The sequence below is a fragment of the Dromiciops gliroides genome, chromosome 3 (genome assembly GCF_019393635.1).
Source record: "Dromiciops gliroides isolate mDroGli1 chromosome 3, mDroGli1.pri, whole genome shotgun sequence".
In the NCBI taxonomy this organism is placed as follows: Eukaryota; Metazoa; Chordata; class Mammalia; order Microbiotheria; family Microbiotheriidae; genus Dromiciops; species Dromiciops gliroides.
In genome coordinates, this window is record NC_057863.1 from 527,638,454 (window position 1) to 527,659,440 (window position 20,987).

Genomic DNA, 20,987 nt, shown 5'->3' on the forward strand with positions numbered 1-20,987 from the left:
TATTATAATTTTAAAATATATTAATATTATATAGACCCTCATTTTCTTCTTTTTGTTCCCCTTTGAGGTATTAGGCATTGTGCTCTTCTAGTTGAATTTTTTTTCTAATTTGAAAATGTAACCCCTTGACAGTATGATTGGGATAGTATTAAATTAGTAAGCTAGCATAGATGGTACAGACACTTCTTATTATATTGGTAAAATATGATCCTGAACAATAATACTCCAATCATTTAAGTATCTCTTTATTTTTATAAAGGTATGTTATGTCTTAGCAGGATAATTCCATGATATTTATAATTAAGAGTTATTTTGAATGGGAATTTCTCATAATATTTTCCTGATTTTTGTTAGTACTACATAGAAACAATGATAATTTGGGAGCATTTATTTTGTATTGTGCTACTTTCTTGTAGTTAGTAAATATGTTGACTAGTTTTTTCACTGATTGTCTGGGGTTTTCTATGTAAACCATCACATTGTCTACAAAGGGGAATAAGTGTGTCTCCTTTTTGCCAATATTTATACCATTGGTCTCTCTCTTCTCTTATTGTTATAATTAGCTTTTATAAAATTATGGCAAATAGGAGGGAATCTTTTCTTTAAATAGGAGACTATGTTTTCTTTTCCCCTTGACTTATAGGGCAAGCTCCCATTGTTTTACCATTTCAGGCAATAGTGCTTTTTGTTTCAGTGTGGCCTTTTCTATACTTTTAGATATTTATTTATTTATTTCCTTCCTTCCTTCCTTTTTTCTTTCCTTCATTCTTGTCTTTCTTTTTCCTTCCCGGATAGGGTGCTAGGCCTAAAATCAGGAAGACCTGAGTTCAAACCTAACCTCAATCATTTACTAGCTGTGTGACCCTAGGCAAGTCATTTAACCTCAGCATTTCTTTTTCTGTAAAATGGAGATAATACTAGCACTTACCTTCCAGAGTTGTGAACAGATAATGTTTGCAATATACTTGGAAAACCTAAAAGTTGGGGCAGCTAGGTGGTACAGTGGATAAAGCACCAGCCCTGAATTCAACAGGACATGAGTTCAAATCTGGCCTCAGACACTTGACACTTACTAGCTGTGTGACCCTGGGCAAGTCACTTGACCCTCATTGCCTCACAAAAAATAAACTAACCCCCCCACCCCCCCACCCCGCAAATCATACATGAATGCTAGCCATTGTTAGTGGTGGTGGTGCTGGTGGTGCTGGTGGTGGTGGTGGTAAGAGTAGGAGTACTTGGAGTACTAGCATTAGTACTAATACTATGGCATGCTAACAAATCAGTATTTTCTTTTTGATTTTTCAAACAGAAGGTGCCAGAAATCTGTTAAATATATTTTTCCATTAACCCATTCAGTTCCATGATTTTCCTTTCTTCTTTTTTTTGCTTAGTGTTTCTATTGTAGTAATTTATTTCTGAAAGAATAATCTAAAAATTACCCATGATTATTGTATTGCTATCTAAACATTTTTGCAAGGGGGTTATTTTTTTCTTTTAGGAATTTAATGATTATGCTATTTACAGCATGTCTATATGTTAATACTGTATCATCCTCTATGGTGCCTTTTAGCACAGGATCTTTTTGTTGTTGTTGTTGTTGTTTTTGTTTTTTTGTTTTGGGGGGGCAGGGCAATGGGGGTTAAGTGACTTGCCCAGGGTCACACAGTTAGTAAGTGTCAAGTGTCTGAGGCCGGATTTGAACTCAGGTACTCCTGAATCCAGGGCTGGTGCTTTATCCACTGTGCCACCTAGCCGCCCCCCTTAGCACAGGATCTTAATCAACAAACAAGCATTTACCCTGTAGCAGCTCCTTTGCTTATCCTTCTTAGTTTTGTGAATATTTGCTGTTATCTTATTTGATCTCATTATTAAGTGTCTACTTTTTAAAATAGTTTCATCAATCAACAAGTATAGTAAGTTTAAATCCAGTCCCTCATTTTCCTTCTGTATGTGTCTTCACTTATGTCGTCGTCTTCGTCGTCTTCTTCTTCTTCTTCTTCTTTTTTGTTGAGGCATTTGGGGTTAAGTGACTTGCCCAGGGTCACTCAGCTAGCAAGTGTCAAGTGTCTGAGGCTGGATATGAACTCAGTTCCTCCTGAATCCAGGGCCAGTGCTTTATCCACTGCCACCTAGCTGCCCCTTCACTTATGTTTCTTGTAACATGTTGCAACAAATTTCTGAGATCTCTTTTTTTTTAATTAATAAAGTATTTTATTTTTTTCCTGTTACATGTAAAGATAGTTCCCAACTTTTGTTTATACAAGCTTTCCTTTGGACTCTGGTGGAAAGCAGAGCTAGAAATGTGCTCTCCCTTTAATAGATAGGAATCTAGGCCTCTCTCTCTCTCTTTACCAAATTTTTATTCTCCTCAATAAATGCTTAAAAGTCTAACTCTTGCTAAAGCTTATAATTTATTGGCGACCACTCATTAGATATTTTAGACAGTTTAGCTAGAATTTTAGCCTTTAACAATATATATGTGTGTGTGTGTGTATATATACACACACATATATATGTATATATACACATAATAACATTAAACATATTTCTGCATTAGTCATGTAATAAGATAAAAATCAGAGCAATGACGAAAAACCTCAAAATTGAAAAACAACAGCACCAAAAACAAAAGAAATAGTATGGTTCATTCAGCATCTATACTCCACAGTTCTTTTTTTTTTTTTCCTGGATTTGGAGATCCTCTTCTATCATGAGTTCCCTGGAACTCTTCTGTACCATTGCATTGGTGAGAAGAATATAGTCCATCACAGTAGATCAACACACAATGTTGATGGTACTGTGTACAATGTTCTTCTGGTTTTGCTCATCTCACTCATCATCAGCCCATGCAAGACCCTCCAGGTTTCTCTGAACTCCTCTGAGATCTCTTAATTTACTTCTCACTACTAGTTGCTTTCACCTTTTGGTCTATTCTGAAATCTAGACTTTCATTCAAGATTATGTGCTTACACATTCTTTTTAAGTAATGTGTACAATTTATTACATATATTTTAAAATAGGCATAAATTGGAAATCTATGGCTTCATATAACATTCTCAAGCCAACAGGCATATAGATAGAAACAGGAGGACAGGAAGGGGGAAGATGAAGGGGATGGATTCAAGGAGAGGTTAGTCATAAGCCAAATATGACTTAAGTTTGGAGAAAGAATAGTGAAGGGAAGGTTAAATGGAGGGGAAGGACAGAGTAATAATTCAAATATACATATCCTTTCCTTATCCTTTCTATGTAAGTCACATAAAATAAAGCTTCTAAAGGAGGGATTTTCTTTTTTTTCTTCCCTATCCATCTGTTAGTACAATGGCTGTATTATGCTTTTCCCCCATCTTTTGTTTGCCTGATTATTTAATTTTCTCTAATTTGGAGGAACCCTTTTTTATTAGCCTTACCCCTTGAGATATCAATTCATAATAAACCAATGTTGTATGTTGAAGTATAGTTTCCCAAGTTACAGGGTTTTGCCCAAATCTGTGCCCTTATATTTATCATTTGCCTATCCTAAAGATAATGTTGCTACTTTTGGACTTACTGTCTCCTCTCTCTATAATCTGGGTACTCCCAAAGGCCCATGCATTCTCTATCCTCAGAAGGACCTTGTTTGGCCAAGGTAATACCATCTTCCTGAAAGAAATGGATTATTAGAATCCTTCTTATAAGTGTAACCTCACCGACATAAAAGTGTCTTTCCTCCACTGAAAACAGAATCTTCTGCCTCCTTTCCCCACCTCAGGTTCTTTTTTCTGTACTATTCTTACCCTATTCTCTAACAGATTCACAGGCAGGTAAAAGGGACACATAGGCCATTTCCATATCTCCCCTCAAATGTAGTTTTGAAAAGATTATATCTCCAAGTGTCTTCTATAAAAACACTTTTCCCTACCACAGAAATTGAATGCTATAAGTACTGAATTGGCAGGTTGGATTTTATCATGTGCCCAAAGGGAATAAGAAACATAATACCAAGGGACATATTTTTTCCACTTATATTGCAGTGTTCCTGATAAAAAAATCATAAATTTATCCTAGAGAATTTTTTTTTAGTTTTATTTATATAGATAAAAAACAAAATGTGTGACAGTTTAAAAGTTATTTTTTTCAAATCCATATACCTAGGATCAAGTGGCAACATGTTATACTGGTGAAAGGGCATTTTTTCCATCTTATATTGTAGTGCTCATTATAAACATTTGTAAGGGGCAGTGAGGTGGCACAGTGGGCACTGGTCTTGGATTCAAGAGGACCTGAGTTCAAATCCGACCTCAGACACTTGACATTTACTAGCTGTGTGACCCCGGGCAAGTCACTTAACCCTCATTGCCCTGCAAAAACAATAAATAAATAAATAAACATTTGTAAAGCAATCACCATTAATATAATAGTATTCTATGACTCATCATCTGTTTCAGAGAATGAAAAGATAGAGAATCACCTCCAAACTGATATCAAACCATTCACAATATTTTTTTTAGGTCTGGTCATTCAATCAACTTCAAATCTAGCTAATTTTACTCTACTCAAATATCATCTCTCAATTTTTTTGAATGCTTTGCTAAATGTACTGTGTGTATAGCACCTCTGATCTATCAATCAAGTTACTATATCCAAAAATAAAAAAGGAGATGAGGTTAGATTGGCATAATTTGTGCATGATAGGGAGTGGCTGTGGGGGCTTATTGTGCAGTGGTTTTTTTTGGGGGGGGGTATTGTTGGGTCTTCTCTTCCTCTTTCTCCTTTTCTGCTTCTTCCTCCTTCCTTATCTGATCTGAATCTTTGATTTTCATTGGTGAAATGAGATTCCTACTGTGGAAACTCCCTCAACCAAAGAAAATCAGCAACTTTACTGTAACCTATGGTCTTAGAACATTGCTTGTGGCACGGAGATGTTGTGATCTGTCCACAATTACAGTGAATTTACACACAGGACTCAAGTCCAAGTATTATGCACTCTGAGGCTAGCCTTTTAACCACTACAATATGTTGTCACTTGACCCAATGTATAGGTATTTGAAAAGATAACTTTTTATCTAGGGAAAAATAAAAGCAAAAATGATTCTCTAGGATAAATTCAGAAAAAAAAATATTCTTAAGAATATTCCAGAAAACTCAGAATATAAACATAGATTTAATAGGTAATTGCAAAAATGGTTGGAAAGTCATCTGATTATGAAATGAGATAATAAAGTAACTACCCCTTTCACTTCATTCAAGCCTTGATTCTTTTTCAGGATACTTTTGTCTTAGTTACTCAAATATTTCAGGTATAGTTTGTTTGGGGACTGAATTATTCAGACAATTGCCTCAATTTTCCACACTACCTTACATGTGTTAACACAGTTATAGTTGGTCACAGGCAAAATCACAAGGAAGAAAAAGTAAAGAAAATCAGGAATGTCAAAAGAAAGAACAAAGGGAAAATAGAAGACAATGATAACAGAGCTCATTGGCTCATATTCCACCTTGAAAACCAAATGACCAAAATTTGCTTTTGCAATTAAATTTGGATGCAAGCAAGCCAGAGAAGATGTGTACTCACACTCTCTTGACTGAATCTATGATTTTAATGGGTCAATTCATACTAGATACAAAACTAGGTATAGATTTCAAAATGTCCCAGATAATATTACCTATTTTATACATTATCCATTTTTTCTGTGAAAGGACAATGGAGTTTTATCATCTTACTAAGCCTAATAGTTTTTTTTTTATTTCTACTTCTTATTTTTCCTAAGTTAGTGTTATTTTATATATCATATTTCCTTCCTTCCAGAAGTACCAACCATTTCTCTCATTTCATTTATGTCCTATAGGAAATGAAATGAGGAAGGAGCATTGCATCTTTGATATTTGTAAGTTGTTAAATCACCTTTTTCAGGGAGGACACTAGAGAATTTTTACTGATTAGATCCATAGAATTGGTGGTAAAATACCTCTAAAGAAAATGAATAAAAATGGGTAGTTTTAATTTTGCCTTTGAATAATAAAATGTAGAAGAAATGTATGGGCCAAATTTAGTATGGGGAGAGTTAATTGGGTGGCTTGCCATAATTCTGGGGTTTAGAAACTAATGAGAGACCTCTAGGTCCAGAGTTTCCTCCCCTTCCAAACTGCCTTTTTTTCAGTTATTTCACTAAGACTGATAAGAAAGGAAATTAACAGCCTCTTTTCCACAAACAAATCAGGTTTTATTAATGGGAACAAATCTATAACACAAGTGAAGTTAATAGAGCCAGGGACAATGAGAAAGGGAACAGGAGAAGGGAAAGATATGATCCACTTCCCAGATGATTAGAATCTAAATCTCTAGGGTAAAAAGGCCCCCAAGCACTTTCAAACAAGTTCTGGCTCCTCAGCTACCCAGAACAGCCTAGCTGAAGAAAACTGACTCAAACCCCAAACTTACCTCCAGCCTAGCTAGCAGAAAGAGCTAGTCTTGCCTGAACAACACAAAGTCACCACCACCTGGAATCTGCAGCTCCAAGGAGAATCAGCTGTGCAATCTCTCCTGGTTCCGTCTAAAGGTCTACCATACACCTGCTTCCCTCTCTCTCTTCCTGTCTCTCTCTCTCCCTTCTTTTCTGCCTCCCCCACCGGAAGGGAGGTTCTTAGCCATGCTGAGTGTCCAATTAGTTCAACATACCCCCTCGGCTATCTCCGTTATACTCTGGCCAGACCAATGTGGGTGTGGGGGAACTCCTAGGTGGGGCTTTTTCAAGGTTACATCTTTTCAGTCTGAACATGATGAAGAAAAGATGAGGTCATGAAACCCCAAATTACAATTAATTCCTTACAGAAACAAATCTGATTTTACATCGGAATGTAAATAATACCCATGTTTACAAATGGTATAAGATCACTATTATAAATTAATTTTCATTATTTTCATATTTAAGTATTCTATTAACACTTATATTTAATTTTCCAAGTCAAGAAATAAGCCTGGTATATGGATTGAGGGCTGGACTTGGAGCTGGGAAAACTTGGGTTTAAATCTTGGTTCTGACACTTACAAACTGTTTGAACATGGGCAAGTTACATTTCTGAACCTGTTTCCTCCTCTATAAAATGAATATAATAGTACCTAGAATAACTACTGTTCAGAGTCATTATGAAGCTCAAATTAGATAATGTTTACAAAGTGTTTTGTATCTCTAAAAGGCTATATAAATAGCATTTTAGGGCAGAGTCTAAGTTACAAACAGCCAATACAAACTTATCAAAGCTACCAAACATTCATGCTCTGAGTAGGTGCTCACATTTTCCATTTTAGGCCAAGGCAACAGATCAACAGGACCTAAGGTATAAACATATGTAAAGTCTAGCCAGAAGAGCAAAGGGGTGAGCATTTTTGTGTCCACTTATTGTGTGATTTGGGGATTATAAACAGGGATGTGCTCATAAGTGTTTAATAATCATCTCTCTTCTGGGAGAAAGTATATACAACATATTTTAGTTTAATCTGCATTAACATTTTCTTAATTCTAGAAAATCAACAAAACAATAAATCAAACTTTATTTTTAGTGATTGCCAATTTTTGAGGCATAAATGGTCACACTGAAAATTTAACAATTGTCTCACAAGTTGGCATGAGCTGACTCCAGAACACCACTGATAAGTTCATATTACCTGTTTCCTGACCCCTTAAAAAAAAGTATAATACCTGCTTGGGTTGCCTCATGGTATTGGGTTTGAGGTTTTGTTTTTTATGTTAGAATAGAGAGAAATTACTTGGAGAAATTAAGAAAATTAGCAGCAAATTGGGGGTTTGCTATAGAGGTTCTGATACTCTCCTCTATAGTCCATGTAGCCATACTAGAGCCCTGGTGTCTGAGTTCAGTATTTTGGTGTTTCAAAATCTTTCTATTACTTTCCTCAGTGCCTGTCAATAACCTACAATAACATTCAGTTGCTTATCCCATTTTGTAGCGATTTTATGTCTCACACTTGCCCTATAACTATGAATATTGCATTCTGCTTATTGGCTACCATAACAAAACTTTATTCTTTAAGTAAAAGAAAAAGAAAGTTACCCATGGGCCATGTCAAATGGAAGGTATGCCTAATATATCTATTTCTTGATTATTGGACAAATATCTCACATTTATAAAAAAATTAAATTATTTTTTGTAAACATTCAACAAAATGGTGTAATTTTTTGCTGGATGTGAAAGGATTGAGGGATGTTTTATACTGTCAACTTTTTTTATATTATTCTAGTGACTTGTGATGATGTAGATATGGCTTTAGGTTCCTAAAGTCTTTTTCAGCAGGCCCTACCAAAATCAAAAGGCCCAAAGCACATTCTCAGCAATGGACTCTCTCTACTGCTGGAGGACTAGTCTAAAGAGACTCCTTACCAGAGGTCTGGCAATGACTTCTTTGGCAGTGGTCTCCTGCAAAACTGATCTGGAGAGGATGAAGGCATTTAATTGATTTCAATAAGTATTTATTAGAAAGGACAGCATGGAGCAGTGGATATAACAGACTTCAGAATCAGGATGACCTGGGTTTAAGCATGCCTCTGATAATACTGGCTGTGTGACCCTGGACAAGTCATTGTTTCAGTAACTGGTCATACTTTAAGACTATAGGTTGCAGATGATGTGCATGGGTAGAGGGAGTTTCTTTCCTAGGATCTGCCTACAGTTATGAAATCACAACCAGGACCAATATATATATATATATATATATATATATATATGTGTGTGTGTGTGTGTGTGTGTATATATATATATATATATATATATATGTGTGTGTGTGTGTGTGTATATATATATATATATATATATATATATATATATATATATATATGTATTTGTGGTGGACCAACAATGTATGGCAGGACTGTATACTATAGGAAATATTATAGTCTAAGACACAAGTTGGCAGACTACATCCCAGCAGCCAAATCTAGCCTGCCACTTGCTTTTGTATGGCCCCAAGAACAGTTTTTACATTTTAAAATCAAGTTGTGTGGATAAAGCACTGGCCCTGGATTCAGGAGGACCTGAGTTCAAATCCGGCCTCAGACACTTGACACTTACTAGCTGTGTGACCCTGGGCAAGTCACTTAACCCAAATTGCCTCACCCCCCAATAAAGTTGTATTTAAATTACATTTTTAAATAAAATTGTATTTAATAATGCAAAATTATTCTTTGTTTACTGGCCATACAAACCAGGCAGTGGACAATGGGATGTAGTTTGTCAACACCTAGTCTATAACATAAAACTTGACTTCTGGGAGCAACCTTAAGATGGTGTGTGTCTTTGGCAAGAGTTGAAGAATATTCTGTGTACACTAATCCAAACTGTCTTACAAGAAAAAAAAAATTGGGGGGAAAAGATATTTTTCAGACAGGGTGGGATGAAGGTTTCAATACCACTTATGATCATTGCAGTTGACATTTAAAAATATCATTTAAAGGGTAATCTTTACTTATCTTGCTTCATAACCTCCCCTTTCTATTCATAAGCAATCTGGAGCTTCCAAAAAATGTTTCACTTTCCTTCTTGTACACAGAAAGTATCAGCACATCTCTACCAGTTTTCTTAAGTTCATTATGACAAATTACTTTTTAAAAAAATTTTCATGTTCAAATGCTCCTGTTTATCAGTGGCCTTATTTTATTAAGAATTAGAATTAAGGGTTACAAGCTAGATAAAGTATGGTAGTAATTAAATGACTGGCACAGTTGCATAGAATTGCTATAGCTGAATGTCCTTCAAGTATGAGGAAAGTTATTTTGTTTTGCTTTTAAATCTTTCAAACAGATCCTATTCTATAGTGAGATCAACAAAATGTTTTTGAAGGCAAGAAAGGTGCTGCATTTCTAGTAAATAGCAAATTGCAAAGTAAGAGGTGTTTAGCAAATATTTGTTGATTGATCTTTTACAAAATTAACAAGTGAAGCAGAAACAGATTTATGTATATATGCATGTATACATACATGTGCTCATACAAATGTATACAAAATAGACACATACATACATGCATACATACATACAGTCTTTAAAATAATGATCAGGGATCATATGTCCCCTAGATTATTTCATAGAACCCATTGCTTATTTGCAGACATTCTCCAAAAGGATGGCTATTCACTGGAATCATTTTCTGCTTTTGTGCTTTTCATTTATTTTAACATTAAGACGTTTCAGCATTGTCTAATATTGATACAGAAAACTGTGTGGGACATTAGAGTCAAATGAATTGGGTTCATATTCAAAGTGTGAGACTATTACTCTCCAGGGCCCCCTGCCAAGAAAGCATGAGGTGACCTTTACGAGGTCGAATTGGCATCCCGGAAGTTGCCTCACAATTCATGGGCTGCCTTTAAGTCATGTCAATCAATGGACTTGAATGCTACCAGCCAATTAGCTTGGAGTTGTGTGTGGGGACTGCCCCTCTTCTGATCCCACAGGGAGCTTCCAGTAGAACTGAGTCAGGCTCTTTCTCTTTGGTAGTGTGATCTGCTAGGTGGAGATGGCTTTCTCTCTCTCCTGCATAGATCTTAACTAGGTTTTTTCTATTCTTTCAGAGACATGTGTTCTCTCTTTACTAACTTCTTTACTCTTGTTTTTTCTGTTTTGGGGTTTTTTTATTTTTGTTTTTGTTTTTGTTTTTTGCAGGGCAATGAAGGTTAAGTGACTTGCACACAGCTAGTTAAGTGTCAAGTGTCTGAGGCTATATTTGAACTCAGGTCCTCCTGAATCCAAGGCCAGTGCTCTATCCACTGTGCCACCTAGTTGCGCCCCTAACTTCTTTATTCTTTAATAAATGCTTAATGCCTAAACTGTTGCTGAAGTTTCTAATTTATAAGTAAATCCTGGCTACTTCCCCCCCCACACCAGGGGGCAGGTAAAATGATTTAGTTTTACTCATCACAAAGGGATTGGTGTATGGGCCAATCATTTAACCATTCTGGGTTTCATGGTTTGTTTTTTTTTTTTGGGTTTGGTTTTGATTTTGGGGTTTTTTTTTTGTTTTTTTGTTTGGGTTTCTTTCTGGCAGGGCAATGAGGTTTAAGTGACTTGCCCAGGGTCACATAGCTAGTAAGTAGCAGGTGTCTGAGGCTGGATTTGAACTCAGGTCCTCCTGAATCCAGGCCTGGTGCTTTATCTACTGTGCCACCTAGCTGCCCCCTTTTTTAAACTATAGAATGACCTCTAATGTCCCTTTCAGTTAGAAAAAATGGTCCCACTTATTTTAGCATGGAGTGATCTCAAAAGCTATGCAAATGGAGCTTCTGTACTGGCAGGTCCTGTGAGGCTGGAGGGGTTTCTGGCAGAGTTCTGGAGATAAAATATAGTTCTGTTGTCTCAGGGCCAGCCTAGCTGGTTTGGAAACAATTCTTCCCAAGTTAACTATAGTCTGATGTATTTTTCAGTCTCATCCACTCCCCCAAATAATCTAAAAGGGCACAGAGGACTTGAAATCTGAAAGAATGGAGAGAAAACCCCATCTTCGACCAAACACCATTTCTTAAAATATTAAAATAAATACTGGGAATCATTTGGACAAACAATGCTTGTTAAGCCCAGAGTCTCTCTTCTTCCAGCTGCCTTCCTAGTGTAGCCCTGACATCCACCATCATGTGCTTTCCTACTCTCCTATAGCATAAACATTCAAGCTTCATAAAAAAAAAAAAACCCACCACTAACTCTGGGAAATGACAAACCTATGTTTAGGTCTATGCCAAGATAGTTTTCCAGTGTGCTTTTTATGGATGTAAATAAATGTGAGTATTTTTGTTCTTCAAACATCGGGCTGATCTACCCATATCAACCTGGAAATATCAGAAAGAATGGATTCAGAGTAGCATAGGGAGCAGGGTATCAGATTGTCAAAGTGCCAAAGTCCAGGTGGGTGAGTAGGTCACACTTACTGGTAAGTTGTAGGGCTGACATTGATGCGTCGTGGATGGCTGCCTGATTCAAACTTGCTGGCAAGGGTGACATTGTTTCCAAAGAGGCAGTATCTTGGCATTCTTACACCAACAACTCCAGCCAGAACAGACCCTGAGTGAATCCCTATCCTCATCTGAATGAGAGAGAGAGAGAGAGAGAGAGAGAGAGAGAGAGAGAGAGAGAGAACATATGTAAATTTTCATTTTCCTCTGTAAGCATCAAAATAAGAAATATAATTACCCTCTTACTGAAAATAATACTGAAAAAATCCTTGTACCTCAGATTCAGTTATACTGTAATTTCAATTAATCAAACAACAAATATTTATTTTGGGTACCTTTTACATGGCAAGCACTGTGGTTGCTAGGCACTGGGAATAGAAAGATAAAGATAAATCAGTCTCTGACCTCCAGGAGCACACATTATATCTTTTTAATTTTGGGGGGTGGGGCAATGAGGTTAAATGACTTGCCCAGGGTCACACACCTAGTAAGTGTCAAGTGTCTGAGGCTGGATTTGAATTCAGGTCCTCCTGAATCCACTGCACGACCTAGCTGCCCCAAGCATACATTCTATCATAGAACACAGATATATAAGTATACACAAGATGTATACACAGCTGTTTTGGGATGGGGTGAGGACAAGCAGCTTTGGAAAAGCTGCATGGTAGCACTTGAGAACCTAAACCATCTCTAATAATAATTAGTCTTTACCCTACTTTTCTTGAATACCTCAACACTTTAAAAGATCTTATGGCTGATTTTATGGGTTTGTGTATTCTCTCCACTGACAAAGATGGAAATGTTTCCCTGACTCAGGAAGATGGTTTCATTAGTTGTTTTACCATAAACAAATAAAAAAATCAATCATTACCTTGTGATCACCTTTTTGTTAATGAGGTTTTTTCCAGAATTTGACTCAGGCTGAGCAGTCCATGTTAAAGACTTTCTAGTTTGGTGGGAGTTGCCATGTACTCCAATGGAAAAGCCTTCAAGACCCAGGATTATTGCCATAGCCCTAGTCAGCCAGTTAAAAGGGACTATAGTGGAACAAGGTCCCTCCCCCTAAGGAGCTTCACATATGGAATCAATATCTATTTTAAATATACAAATATAAGTACAAAAATATAGCTACAAATCAAGGATTGGAAGCCCTCCACCCATGTAATTCATTCTCTCAAAAATAATTTTATTAATCACCTACTATGTGCCAAGTACCATACTAGGTACTATGGACACAAAGACAAAAATGAAATAATCTCCACCCTCAAGAAGCTTATATTTTATTGGTGGTAAGCATACAACAGGTAAACAGATACATACAAACTATTTATAGACTAAATGCAAAGTAAGTTTGGGAGATAGCACTAGCAAATTTGAGGGAGAGGAATATATATATCCATCCTGTATGAGGTGGCAATTCATTTTGTAAAGGAAGTAAAGAAAAAAGCATTTATCAAGTACTTACTATATGCCAGGCATTGTGTTAGGCATTTTACATATAGTATCTCATTTAAATTCCACAACAACCCTGGGAAATAGGTGTGATTATTATCTTCATTTTATAGTTGAAGAAAGCAAGGCAAACAGACATTTAGTGATTTGCCCAGAGTCATAGCTATATAAGTGCCCGAGGCTTGATCTGAACTAAGGGATTCTTGTTTTCAGAACCAGAACTCTATTGACAGCAACACCTAGCTTCTCTTTAAATGCCAGACAGGACAGGTTTTGTTTATACTAGAGGCAACAGGGCAACACTGAAGCCTGTTGAACAGGTAGGTGACATGGCTAAATCCATGTTTTGGGAATATTAATTCAGCAGTTGTAAAAAGAATGGACTGGAAAATGGAGGAACTTAAGACAGGGAGACCAATTAAGACTATTGAGGTAGAAGTAGATGATGAGATCTTGATCTGGGGTAGAGAAAAGAGTAGAAATGCAAGATATGCAATGGCAATAAAACCAAAAAAGCCTGGCAACTGATTGGATATTAAAGGAAAGGGTAAGCATAGTAGACTCAAGGATGACAAATTTTGAACCTGGAAATCTGGGATAATAATGGTGTACATCCTCAAAGGAAATAGAGAAATGAAGAAGAGTGGAAAGTTTAGTGGGAAAGGAGGGAGATAATGAGCTCTTTTTTGGAGCTGCAGAGTTTGGAATGTCTACAGGTTATGTCCAATAGGCTTGTGGTAATGCAGGACTGGAGCTCAGTAAAGATACTAAGGCAGGAAATATACATCTGGAAGTCATCAGCATAGAAATGTTCATTGAACCCACTGCATTGGAGATGTAACTAAGAGATAAAGTTTAGAGAAAGAAAAAGAAAAGGGCAAGAACTGAAGCTTGGGGAACATTCACTTTTAGAGGTGTGGTTCATGGATTATGATTCAGCAAATGAAATGGAGGAGTGACCATATAGGTAGAAGGATAACCAAGAGGCAGTGATTGCACAAAATCCTAACACTGAATCCAATTTATTGGACTGTCTGCTAAGGACTTCATTGACTATGGAAGATACAATTTACCCTCACTTAGAGCTGAATCTTCTCCCAGGTTCTGACTCTATGCTTTTAGGGTTTGCTGTGAAGATGTACAGGACTGTGCTGACAGGTCACAAGAGAATAACCAGAAGACAGTGCAGTACAATGGAAAGTACAATGTATTTTTAGTCAGAAGTTCTGTTGACTTAGCTTTGGTACTCACAACCTTTGTGTTGTTAGAGGCCAAGTTATTCATCTTCTCTGGGCTTTAGTTTCCTCCCCAGTAAACAGAGCAAATTAGCTTAGATGATTTTTGAGGTCCTGTCCAGTTCTCAAAACCTGTTGTCTTCAAAGGGCAAGATATACTTCTCCATCTGCTGTTCAACATACACACATATACCCTTCCCACTATGACAAGCACAATGCCTTCCTTTTGGGAAGATGTATCAGAAAAATATAAGAATGGCATTCTCGAGAAAGGAAGTCTCTTGCATTTGGTATAGTGGAAAATGTGTCAAACAAAGAGATCTGCAATTCATCTCACCCCATCTCATCCCCCATTTGTGACAGTGTGACTTTGTGCAAGTCAATTAACTTCTCTGAGCCTTGGTTTCTTCATACCTGTATAATAATTATAATATGTGTTCTGCCTATCTTATAGGGTTGCAAGGATCCAGTGAGCTATGTCAATGATATGATAGTATGTTATAAAGTTGCAAGTTCCATATTATTTATATATACATATATATGCACATACATATACACATGCATGTAGACATACACATACATGTATGCATATATATACACACATATACCCGTATACACTATGTAGACAAATTGAGGGGGACTACTTCTTGGCTAAGCTATATGATGCAGGTAAGTAAACAAAGATAGGTCCTAGTTTAGGAGCAGGACTCTTGATGTCTTGGTCACATGTGCTCCAGATTTGCTGAGACTAAAGGATAAGGAAAGCAAAAAAGGGATACTATCTGTACACTGAGGTCATTATAGCAGAGAGGCAGCTGGGTGACTCAGTAAAGTTTTGGACATTGAGTCAGGAAGACCTAAGTGCAAATCTGACCTTTGACATTTGCTAGTTGTGTGACTTTGGATAAATCTCTTAACATCTTGTATCCTCAGTTTCCTAATTTTTGAAATGGATATAATAATAACTGCCTCACAGTTATTGAGATCAAATGAAAGAACATATCTAAAGTGCTTTGTAAGCCTTAAATTCCAGCTTTTATCATCATCACCATTAGAGACATCCTGAGAAGGAGGAACTATTAGTATTAAAAAAAATTACAAACCCAGAGGTAAATAACTTCAATTCTCTGTCATCCCTATCATTGGTACCACAGTTATCAAAATGAAGGGCCAATATATGTTAACTCTGTATTATGAACCCTAGGACAATTGCCTAGGGGCAAAAACCCTTTCCACAGTAGGTTGGCTGTGTCCTAACTCTAGCTCCTAATGCCATTATACATTTATTTGATATTTTGTGTTTTATACAAATTATATTATTTGATAAAAATAATACCTATCAACTCCTTTTCCTTTTACTCCTCTTAAAAGAATCAAACACCTACGAAATTTAGAGCTATCCTTAATGAGAGATCTTCTAAGATGCACAAAGGTGAAAGGTATTAATGGGTTCAGGGACAGAGAGAAGGGAAAATGAGAAAAAGTCATTTAAAATATATCTATATAGTTCTTTGTTCAGAATCAGGGAAATAATGGGCAATCTTATTATATTTCCCTTTGTTTCTATTTTCAGTCACAGATACACCAGCCTGTTCCTTACCAAATTAACCTGTGCAATACAGATCTGCCTAAGGGAAACGCAGAACTCCAAGACCAAAGCTGTCAATGGGGACTTCCCACCATTACAGAGATCTTTTCAAACTGGAGGCACAGCAGAATGAATGAACATTGCAGTGACAGCTTTCGTAGCCTCATTATTTTATGCTCTTCATTTTTCAATCACAACCCTATGCCTTCTCTCTAAAGCCAGGAGGCTTCTATTATCACATTGTCAGTAAGAGAGATGTCCCAGACCTGACTCTGAAGATGAAGACCCTGAGGATTTTGTTGGGGGAGCGGGAAGTTAACTTTGTTTTTTTCTTTACTCCACTTCCTAGGATATCCAAGAGAAAATAATCCCTGGGAAGCCACAAGTAGCCCAGACTCATTACCCATAATGAGTTGAGATACTGAAATACAGTTGCACTGGAAAACAGGGAGACCCCACTGAATCCCTTTCAAACTGAATCATCAGGCTAATTTTCTTTTACAATGAGTTGTGATTTCCTTAGAAAGCTATCTATGTCAGAAAATCATTGACTCTCACACAAGTGACGTAAAAAATTTCCAAATATAGTTTTAAGGGGCTAAAATTCTAGCTAGTCTGTCTAAAATATCTAATGAGTGGCCGCCAATAAATTATAAGCTTTAGCAAGAGTTAGACTTTTAAGCATTTATTAAGAAGAATAAGAATTTGGCGAGGAGAAAGATTAAGGCCTAGATTCATCTATCTATTCAAGGGAGAGTGTATTTCTAGTTCCACTATCCACCAGATTCCTCACAAAAGAGAGCAAGAGAGACAGCCTTGCCCCTTCTTCCTCCCACAAGCAAATGTCACTTCGTGATGCCAAAGAAAAGTCACATGTCTTGCCTTCAGGTGCTTTTCCTCATGGCTTTCCTACAGTAAGTCTCCAGCAGGTGGCAACATTCCAATCGTTACGTAGTGAAACAACATGGAATACCACAAGGTGTTTATTACCACCAAACTTGAGACTATTTTCTTGAGATAACTATAAATACAAGATTAGAGAGAGAGAGAGAGAGAGAGAGAGAGAGAGAGAGCGCTATAGATATCCTTCCCACTTGAAAAGCATTGATTTAGTCCTAACCTGACCCACTGGTGGACCATGAGCACTCAATGATACAGGATAAAGTAAACTGGAAATTCAAGTTACAAAATATAATTGTAGAGTTAGAAAGGATCTTTGAGGTCTTCTTGCCAAAAATAACATACCCAGAGCAAGTGGTCATTCAGTTGAATGGCTAGATTTATGACTTTTGAAAGCAGCTCCTATTAGGAAATTCCTCTTTATATTGAGATAGAAATTTTCCTTCCTTTAATTTCTATTTACTAGACTTCTTTCTGCCTTCTGAAGCAAAGAAAAACAAGCTCAATCCTTCTTCCACATGAAAACCTTTCAAATATGAGATTTTTTTTTAACTTATCAGGACAAAATTGGCCAGAACCTTCAATGAAGCAGAGTTTTTTGTTTGACTATTTTCTAATTCACTTTTAGGAGGGAAAAGGAACAGACCCATAATAAATATTTGAATTCTTCCCCCCTCCTCCCAAGAAAGCTTATAGGGTAGATTATAAATTTAGTACTCAACAGCTTAATTTCTGACACCCATATCTATCATCCTTTACAATGAGAGCTGATGTTTTGAACAATGACAGAATCACAGAACCTTAATTATCAAAGCATGAGTTTATTTTGTTCATTGTTTTCTATTTACTACTTGGTAAAGTCAGAAAATGGACCCATACATTTTTAGAAAGAAAAAAAGTCATATGTGATTTGAAATACAAGTTTTCTACTTCTTAATGAACCAAAAAACTTACATTGTGGTTCACCATATAGGGATAAATCAGCCTTAGAGATTATCTTGTGCATCCCTTTTATTTTCTACAAAGGAGAGAACTCAAGGCCCCAAATGGGAAATAGAGTGTCTGAGTTCATGCAGCGTGTTAATGTAAGAGCCAGGCCAAGAACCCAAATCTCCTAACCTGCACTATGAGAAACATCCAAATCCCCATCAGGCAGACCTGATGGCTGTTCTAGAAGATTCTTACCTATCATGTCAAAAAGGGTCCAAAATGAGAGAGGTGACCTAGTGAGGCAACACCTAGAATAATATGTTGAGACTTGGACACCACATTTTAGGAAGTGCTTTGACAAGTCCAGAGGAGGGCCTTATCTATTTCAGGGCCAGGGGAAAGAAGTGGAAATGTGGAGCTTGAAGAGAATGCAGGGAGGAAGCAGTAGCCAACTTAAGTATTTTTTGTCACATGAAAAGGAGAATAGGCTTGGTTTCAGAAGCCAAAACTAGGAATATTAGCCAGAAGTTTCAGAGAGACCGATTTAAGGTGACTATAAGAAAAAAGAACGTTCTAACTATTACAGCACCTTCAGAGTAACGTAGGCCACCTGAAGAATTAGGGGTTTGTCCATCACTGGAAGAGAGGCTGGATGAATTCTTGTTAGGGATTTTTTGGACAGGATTCTTGTTCAGGAATACATTGAACTGAATTAACTAGGAAATCCCTTTTAGACTTCATAATACTATAATTTTGTAATTCTATGATAGTTTTTTTGTCTCCCCCACCAACCAAATATCTCATAGACGTTCCTGTCTGAGTTTTTGCTCATCTCCCACTCCTTCCTTTGTGTGTTTTTCCTTGATCCCTACTTTATATTCAAAGTCCAGTTTAGAAACCACAGCCTCATTTAAAAGTTCTCTGCCCACACAAACCCAATGATCTCTAACTCTGCTGAACTTCTACAGCATTTACTATCTATTCCACTGGTTTGATACTTATATATCCCTGCCTTGTAATGCTAGTTTTATTTTTATCTGTATATGTACCTCGTCTTCCAACTAGACTTTAAGTTCCTTGAGGGCAAAGAATATCTTATACATTTTGCTGCAACTCCTTGGTCCCCTACCATACTCTTGAGAAATTATTAGGATACCATGGCATAAAGAAGATACTTGGTAAATCTTTAGCAATATTTTATAATTTTATAGAATTCTCAGGAGTAAAAACAAAACAAAACAAAAAACCCCAGAAATTTTGGTTCACCCAACAAACAAGTCAATAAAGATCCCCATTTGTTTCAGTAGAGGTCTTTATCTATACAAGGCAGATTGAACAGATTTACTGACAATTTTGGCTTCTGAGCAATACCATTCTCAAAGACATAGTGTACTAGTTGTGCAAACATTTAATTTGAGCTGGACCTATAATATTAACTATATTAAATATATTGCTAAATTTATTGGATTAAAATTTAAACTATTGAAAAACAAAAAGTCTATAATCAGTTATCTTCATAAAAATGATTTTAAAATATACTTAATCTGTTTGGCAGGCATATGATAAGGATCTATGATTTTAGGAGTGTAGTGTGGAGAATCTTTCCACCAACTTAGATTCTAATCCACTTTACTAGATGAGCACTAGCCAGTTTTCTAAGACTGAGTTATTTGCCAATATATGTCACAGCTAGTGAGGGATAGAGGCAGGATTTGAATACAAGTGTACCTGCCTCCCAGCCCATAACTCTATCCACTACATCAGGCTGGTCATACTTAAAAGAATGAAAAAAAAGAGCCCTGACATTTAAATAATTTTAATTATTGAGGGCCTATGATTTACTTAGCACTATGCTTTGTGTTTTGGAAAGGAAATCATAAAACATAGCTCTTGACTAATAAGAATTTTATAATCTAATTATAATCTCTGTCCAAATAAAGCAGGTATCTTTCAGTTCCACAATAGAAATAGGTCTCTTTCACCTCCCTTCCCTGAGTTCCTCTTTATTGACTATGCTTCTCTGATAAGGAACATTCATCAATGTTTCATTGGCTTGTACATTTGAAGCTGAAAGGCTTCTAGTTTCTAAAGCTCAGAACTCTCAGGAAGAATAGAATCACTTCATGTATAATATACAGCACAGGATTTCTCTTTTTCTTGTGAGTCTCAGAAAAATGGCCACCTGGAGAAGGAGTCCCTGTGGATATGTGACATTTATCCAGAGGCAACTGGAAGCTACCTTGCATCACCACCAAAATTTCAATTTCACGGAGTCATGTGCATGGACACAAAATCCCTCCACTAAATAGTTTTATAATGTTTTTTTGACCTGAACATTGATGTCTAGAGATAAATTTGTTTTTCATAGAAAGTTTGACAAAAATTAGACTTTACTTCTAGGCTAAAAAAATAAAAAGAAATTGAAGCCTTAAAAGCTACCTTTCCACGCAGAGGAAGATGCTGTAATATAGATGATGATCCTGAAAAAATACTGGAGGCTAATAAAGAAAGCTAGTCATTTCATGTATCTCCTCCTCTGCTGCCATCCCAGAGTCTTTTTGAAACATTTTATCTCTATAAGTTTCCTTTGTGATAACTTATAATTCTCATGGATCTATGGCATTATTGAAAGTACTACATTTTTCAGTCATACAGGCCACAACCCATTGATGCCTGCCCATCCTGTGTAACCCTTGTCCATGTCCTCCCAGAAATACATGCCACAGAGCCAGTCTATTGACCATGATGGAGTCTGTTTTTCTTTTATTCTTCTAGCATTTCAAGAATACCAACTGAACACTAGGGCTGTCCATCAGTTATCTCTTATTCTCTCCATCTTGTTTTCTGGTTATACATTTCTGTAGATTCTATGATGACATTCTTTAAAAATAAACATTCTGTGTAATTCCTCATTTATCCATTTGAAAACAACTTCCTTTTCCCTTCTGTTTT

General features: G+C 36.5%; 1 protein-coding gene across 1 annotated transcript in view; it reads right to left on the reverse strand.

Annotated features, from left to right (window-relative positions):
* Nucleotides 1-20,987, reverse strand: part of GUCY1A2 (guanylate cyclase 1 soluble subunit alpha 2) — a 424,741-nt gene that overhangs the window by 39,136 nt on the left and 364,618 nt on the right. The window contains exon 7 of the mRNA XM_043994631.1: nucleotides 11,907-12,061. Coding sequence (XP_043850566.1) covers nucleotides 11,907-12,061 — 155 coding nt within the window. The remainder of the gene's footprint in view (nucleotides 1-11,906; nucleotides 12,062-20,987) is intronic.